This window comes from Saccostrea cucullata, unplaced genomic scaffold (genome assembly GCF_032062105.1).
Source record: "Saccostrea cucullata isolate Sc308-1 unplaced genomic scaffold, CSIRO_AGI_Scuc_v1 ctg10783, whole genome shotgun sequence".
Classification (NCBI taxonomy): Eukaryota; Metazoa; Mollusca; class Bivalvia; order Ostreida; family Ostreidae; genus Saccostrea; species Saccostrea cuccullata.
Window position 1 is genome coordinate 14,268 of NW_026923344.1, and position 7,324 is coordinate 21,591.

The 7,324-nt window shown below is 33.4% G+C and overlaps 1 protein-coding gene across 1 annotated transcript; it reads left to right on the forward strand.

The window, feature by feature from the left end:
• The first annotated feature begins 395 nt into the window (after positions 1-395).
• On the forward strand, positions 396-7,005 carry LOC134263782 (transmembrane protein adipocyte-associated 1 homolog). Its single transcript, XM_062746160.1, has 9 exons — positions 396-416; positions 627-823; positions 1,307-1,400; positions 1,810-1,882; positions 2,178-2,257; positions 2,498-2,632; positions 2,866-2,926; positions 3,583-3,685; positions 6,649-7,005. The coding sequence occupies exons 1-9, from the start codon at positions 396-398 to the stop codon at positions 6,947-6,949; spliced, it is 1,065 nt and encodes a 354-aa protein (XP_062602144.1). The 3' UTR covers positions 6,950-7,005.
• The last annotated feature ends 319 nt before the right edge of the window (positions 7,006-7,324 follow it).

A 7,324-nucleotide genomic window follows, 5' to 3' on the forward strand; every position in this document is an offset into this window, starting at 1 on the left:
TTGACAAATTGTAGGTTAAAGTAGCCAACAGTATCCATGTCTGATCATCTGAAGTTGTCGCTGGGAAGCAATGCGGACAGATTGGACAAGGATGGGAACTTACCCATAAAGAACAATCTGACGACCACACCGGGGGTTATTCCGTTTTCTGGAAATCACACCCCCATCCCCTCCTTCACCCTGTCAGAGCCTGTCTGTCAGGCCATCCTGTACGATGATATTGGAGAATCAAGGTACTCAGTCTTTGTACTGATTTAATCGGAAAAAAATTATATATATATATACAGAGATTGTACTGATTATGATTTAATTGTCAAAAATTCAAACTTTTCTATAGAAAATAATTTGACTATTTTTTTTATCATTATTTTCTCATTATTTTTTTTAAATATTTCATGGACCCAGCAAATGCCTTAGTGAAGTAAATTACACAATGTGACAAAAAATAATTCTCTGTATTTATTCTCATTTCTGTCGGGAAAGTAGGGGAGAGGTGCATTTCTGCAGTAAATATTGAATTGTACAAGTTTATATGATAATGAAACATTTGTCAAAAATGATAAAAATTGTATCATTTAAAATGTTCACGAAACATTTCATACATTTAATATATTATATTTTGACAGAGTGAGATACTGGACCTGATTATTTTGATTCCTAACATTTTCTTTCTGGCTTTCCTGATCTACAAATCCAAATCTGCCATAATCAAACTACGTAGCACCAGCAGTCCCATATTTACAGCTTTCTATGTATTGGTGAGTAGCTTTAATCAAACTACGGAGCACCAGCAGTCCCACATTTCACAGCTTTCTATGTACTGGTGAAGTACCTTTAATCAAACTACGGAGCACCAGCAGTCCCATATTTACAGCTTTCTATGTACTGGTGAGTACCTTTAATCAAACTACGGAGCACCAGCAGTCCCATATTTACAGCTTTCTATGTACTGGTGAGTACCTTTAATCAAACTACGGAGCACCAGCAGTCCCATATTTACTGCTTTCTATGTTCTGGTGAGTAGCTTTACAGCTGTCCATTTTCAAATGGATACGACAGTACTCTACATGTGTATATTTTAAAATCCTTATTTTTGAAAATTACTTAATATTGTAATTTATTGCGAAAATGGCTTTTTAACGTCAAATTGCAAGAACAATAATTCGCAAGTGGATGAAGAGATTTTACATCGATTTAAAAATAAAAGCGAGTAATTTTATTTCGGGAGTTGTGTTTCTTGGTTTGTTTTTTTTATTTTTTTATATCAAAATTTTGTTACTTATTTTCTGATTTTGTTGATTGACAGGTGTGTTTGGTGGCAAACTATTAGTGTCCTGAGATGTATTGTTTCTATGACTGGGCTCAATGCCTCCGTTCTGGCTGGAGATATAACAGACAAGGTCAGCTAAAAATAGGAGAGTTATTATTCAATCACATTGAAATTTCACACTGAGGTTTTCATGGTAAAAAAATTAAAGCAATATTTTTATTTAAACTTAGGTTAATCGTACACTTTGATATTTTAGTTGCAGTCTTATTTTTTTTTCATTTGTGGAGAAAAAACAATAAAATTAAGATTTTTCCTACAAGTTATTTCTTTAATGAATAGATTAAATTTTCATGAATTCAAATGCAAGTTTACAGGAGTTAAACATGTAAAATAAAATTTTGGAGGGAAAAATCCCTTAGGCGTATATGTTCATGAGTAAGAAATGCTCAAGAGAGGAATAATCTTTATGTAGACGATGAGGCTCTCTGTGTATTTATGATAATAACAATCATGAGGATTTTTGTTTTTTGTACATTTAGGTTCTATGGCTTGTCCTCAGGTTTTTCCTTCTTGCCACAGAGATGTCTATCATTGTCTTTGGACTGGCATTTGGTATTATAAAAAATCTTTACATTTTTCTCTTCTGTTCTTTTTGTTGATTCATGTATGTTATTTCTAACATGGGTGTATGTCTATGAAAGACATTGCAGCATTATGCTCATGTTCTTCAAAAATAAAATCTAGAAATTCAATCCTTAAAAGTCACAGTTCAGGTCATATTTTATATTTACATATTAAGACAGTAATATTTTAACTGATAATAAGACACAATTATGTTTAAAAATGCATAAGAATATGAGATCGGATTTGTGTACTTGGAAATGAATGGTTTTTCTATATATTTCAGGTCATTTAGACAGTGGTAAATCCATACAGCGAGTATTACTAGTGACTTCATGTGTAGCCCTTATATACTCCTGCACACAGGTAACCATAGCAATGACACAAATAAAAATTCCATTCAATCAGAGAGGAAATCTTAATCACGGAAAAGGCTTTAAAAAAATTTAATTTTGGGAGTTCGAAAGTTTTGAAATTCACTGATTGTATTTATTTCTCCAATGATGAAATTGTGCTTATAGTTGTTGCTGACATTTTTTCCTTAGAATTAATTAAAAAAGAACTTATCTGCATAATAAATGTTTAATTAACTTTTTTCATTTGTAGGGGACTTTAGAGTTTGAGTATCCAGACCCTCAGTTCCACGTGGAGAAGGGCTCTAATGAGACGTACCAGAACTTTGACATCTTCGCCCACGGAGGAATGATATTCTGGATCACCAGTTCTCTTGTTTTCTTTGTTGTGAGTAGTCATGTTTGTCAAAGATAATAAATATTATTCAAATGAATCTGTTCAAGATATTAGAAGAGATAATTAAACCTGTTGACTATGCTTTTAAAATCATTTTATTTACATGAAGTATATTATTACTTTTAGGGGTGTAGGAGGAATACCATTTCAATTAAGTGGAGTTTTGTAGAATTTTTGCATTACGTTGTGAACTAGTGATTCATTATCTTTGTTTTATTTTGTAGGTATACACTGTTATATTTATTTTACCTTGGACTAGTCTTAAGGAAAGATGGTCTCTACCACGTAAGTATTTCTGATGATGAACATGCAATGCTACAAATTTTTACCTTCAATAAAAGTCACATACACTGGACCTTCAGATATCTGGATGCTTCAGTATCCGGACGACTTTTCATCGGAACGGAATTTTTGAACTTTTATTTGTCTTGTTTAACTGGTAATTCAGGTATCCGGACGCTTCACATATCCAGACAAATTGACTGGGAACCAAAGCATTTGGATAAATGAGGCTCCTCTGTAACAACTTTAAAGTATTGTAAATCACTTTTTATTCGCGATAACTTTATTTTTGCATAATAACACGAGACGGCATGCTCGCGAAAATTTAATTCTCACATATAATATATTTCCTTAAGATTATATAAAGCAGTGATAACAATTCGCGAAAATTTTGTCTCGCTAATAAAGAGTCAATGACTATCTTGCGAAAATAAGGTGTCGTGAAAATTAAGTGATCTACAGTATTTGAAAAATTATTGCTACAGCAAAAAAAAAGCTTAAATTACTTCAAACTGCACACTGTTTATGATGTACATGGAACTTATGTAAACATTGATACTGGTCATCCGTGTTATATCTGGGACATTTACGAAATTTAAAGGAAATGATGATACAAGTAATGTTTGTATAATATAACTGTTCCTGTTTGATTTTTGCAGCCAAGAAATCATTTTACCGCTATGCTGCGTTTCTTGCCGTCCTAAATCTGAGTCAGGCGGTGGGTAGTGGACTGTTATATGGGGAAATCCAGGAAGGAATGTGGTAGGTTAAGGAATGTCTGTCAGGTTTACGTTTAAAAGATGTTAATTCCATTGTATTTTATCTCTTTGTGATAAAAATTCACTACAACAGTTAATTTTTTTTTATCACAACTTGTCATAACCATTATTTTTTAAAATATTGCATTTAAAAGAATTTGTTAGGGACACCTAAAGAATTTGCCTTAAATGTTAAATCACTTTCTATTCAATCTACATGGGTTTTAAAGTAAAAGTCATTTAATGTTTATATGATATGTATATATGTATCTATAATCAATAAATCGGTTCACACTAACTTTTATCAATAACAATTTTTATGGCGTCGAGCTTTAGCTCGGCGCACATATAGCAATGATGAAATCTCTGACTGTTCACCGTCTTCTTCATGCGCCAAATAATATAGTACTCAAACCAAGACCTTCATGTATCTGGCGTAGGAATATACATGCCACTTTTGCGTTTATTCCATAAATTGCTTAAAAATCATACAATTTCAACAGTCCTGTAGATAGTTGACAACTCACCCACTTTCGTCAGGTTACTTTTCGACCCTTAACCTGATTATTTTTTATGACACGGCGAGTCATGCTTATCGCCCGAATCCCCGATTTCCGGATTTGGTTCGTAAATTAGGTTGTATTTTTAATTTCCAGTTACAACCCAAGCTTGATCTACATAAACAATGCCGATGGCTATGTGGTTCAGTAGGCCAGTAAATTATCGGTGGAGGTGTAAACAATTAATTGGAATTGTTTTGACAAATCAAAATTTAAAATGGCTTCCGATAGAACAAGATCGTTATCAAGACCAGAAGGAACAAATTGAACTAAGAGAAAGAGAAACAATAGAATATTTATGTACATGTCAAGGAATCTTGGAAAACAACTTTCATTACCAATACATAAAATAAAGTGATCGAAAACAGTGTAGGTCTTACTGTACATTTAGCACTCATTACACTGGTTAATTAAATTAATTAGGCCTAATTATGAGAGAGGAAAGTTAATTTCAAATCCTCTAAAATTGCACCAGGGACCTATATATAAACAAATATATTATTATATACATGATGTAGGTCCCTGTTAGCACATACCGAAAAGGCTTTTTTTTTAATGCAGACTTACCATAATTCAGGTCAATGCTGGAAATAAAACCACTGTTCTTATTTAACCTTTCAATTTAATCAATAATTTTTCATCATTGTACGTAAATAATTCTGTAAAGCCTTTTTTTAAATAGAATAATTATCAATACATGTACACAAATGACCAGATTTTTACATCTTGGGTGTTGGCAAATATGGTCCTCAGACCATTTTACCGTGGTACTGACTAGTGACTACACATTTAAACCAGTTCTCAAGCTGTTTAGTTGGACCAAAATCATTTGAAAATGAGTTTTTATCTAGGTCACCTGAGTAAACTCAGGTGACCTATTGCTATCCGTTTTCGTCTGTCGTCGTGCGTCGTGCGTTACATTTGAACATTTTCAGCTTCTTCTCTGCAACCACTGAACCAATTTCAACCAAATTTGGCACAAAGCATCTATGTGTAAGGGAACAAAAATTGGCAGTTTATATCACCCCTGCCCCCCTGGGGGCTGGGAGGGTGGGGCCAAAACCACTAAAATTAATGCAATCTTTAAAAATCTTCTTCTTTACTCCTGACATCAAAAAAGCAACTTCCAACTGTTTACATGATTGTAATGAGCATTGAGTCCTCTACCAAAATTGTGAAGTTCATAGCCCTGGGGTCAGGGTTCTAGTGCTAGGGCGGGGCTAAATAAGTAGGTAGTGAAAATGCATTATTTCTAAGCAATATGTACAACATGAGAAGAGCTATCAAAATTGTAATATGGCCCCATTTCACGATATCACTGCCATATCTAAAGCAGAGTCATGATGAGCAAGAGTGCCATTGTGGCCCTTCAGGCCTTTGATTTATCATCCTGTCTACGTAATAGTTGATCTAAATACATATTTAAGGCCAGGATTTATTTTATTTTCAGTTTAAAGGTTTTGAATTTTCATTAAAAAAAATTTTCTTTCCGATGAAAATGTATGATTTCGCACTTCCGGTCATCTCATTTTGTTCCAGTGTTGTTGACTTGACATGACATGCTATATCTACTTCACCTGGTTTTTGCCCGTGTGCCTCTTGTTTACATAGCTTAGTGTTTCAGATAAGGGTTGCTTATGCATCAGATGTAATTAAAACTTAAGTCCATTTGTAAATATCGAAGAAATAAAAAAAAATTCAACTATTGAATATACAAATATATTTGATCTCAGAGAAATTATTTTATAATTGAAAAAAAAACCTGTCTGTTTTATTATAATAATTATAATTTTAGGCATCAAGTAAATTTTGGTCTACACATTCACCTAACACATGTGTTAAATATTTTCTTATTTTTAAAATATATTTTGACCAACATCACAAAATTTATATAACTCAAATTCTATGAAATAAGCAATTAAATGTTCTACTTTCCTATTTGTAAGCATTATGTGTATTAAGGAGCCTATTAGAATAGAAAGCTACCTCCAAAATTTTTTTTTTATTTCCTTTTCCTCTTATTTTATTATCACCTAAACATAAAAAAAAATGCTCTTGAAGAAGGGGCCTCTTTCAATCAGGGCCATTTGTGTTGCTGTAAAAATGATCTGTCTTTCAAAATTTGTGAAATGGCTTTTGGATTATATAAATACATGATACTTGACCTATAAGGCCCGTGGGCCTCTTGACCAAATCGGGTACTAATATATACATGTACAACTAAGCAATTGTACAACTAACAAATCATTAAAAAAGTGAATTCAGTGTAAATTAAGTAAATTGTATACGAGTCTGTCCAAATCACCTGTTTCAGGCACACCCAGCCCCGCATTCTGTTCTCCTATAAAAATCAAGTCGACGAAATTAAGTAAATTGTATACGAGTCTGTCCATTCTACCTGTTTCAGGCACACCCAGCCCCGCATTCTGTTCTCCTATAAAAATCAAGTCGACGAAATCCCAGAGGACGACACAGTGAGCATGCCCTACCAGACAAATGTTCAGAAGACCGAGGACATGGATAGCGTCAGTGCCAGCTTTGACAGTACACATTTCGACCATCGCTCGGGGTCGTACTACACTCGGCCGTCAGTGAATCAACACAGCTCTATTAACGTCTCGGAGCAGGACATGGGCACGCAGATGATTATTATCAGGCCTCGGCTTAGGGCCCGTTATTATGTTGTGTTTGCTTGCTTGCTACTGTGATGTCTTATAGGAGTTCGGAGGATGGCTCTAGTCAGTTAACTGTGAATTATGGCTAATACTTTTTTCAGGAAAAAGTTGCAGATAATGACTGTACTTAGAATGGAATTTAAAACTAAAGGTGCTTTAAAATCCTTACAAAAGTTTAGTTAGTCATTTTTTTTTATTATGGATGCTGCATATACATGTATAGTATTCAATTGAAAGTTTTTTCTGTTTATAAGAAATGTTTTGGGGCAAAAGCAGTTTAATTTCATACTATTCAAAACATTTTGAGTGAGTTAATTACTAGTATTTGTGTATGCAATAACATTCTGTAAAATATATCTTAATTTTTAAAATTCACAGAGGAAATTCATGTCCATGTACTGTCAAAAA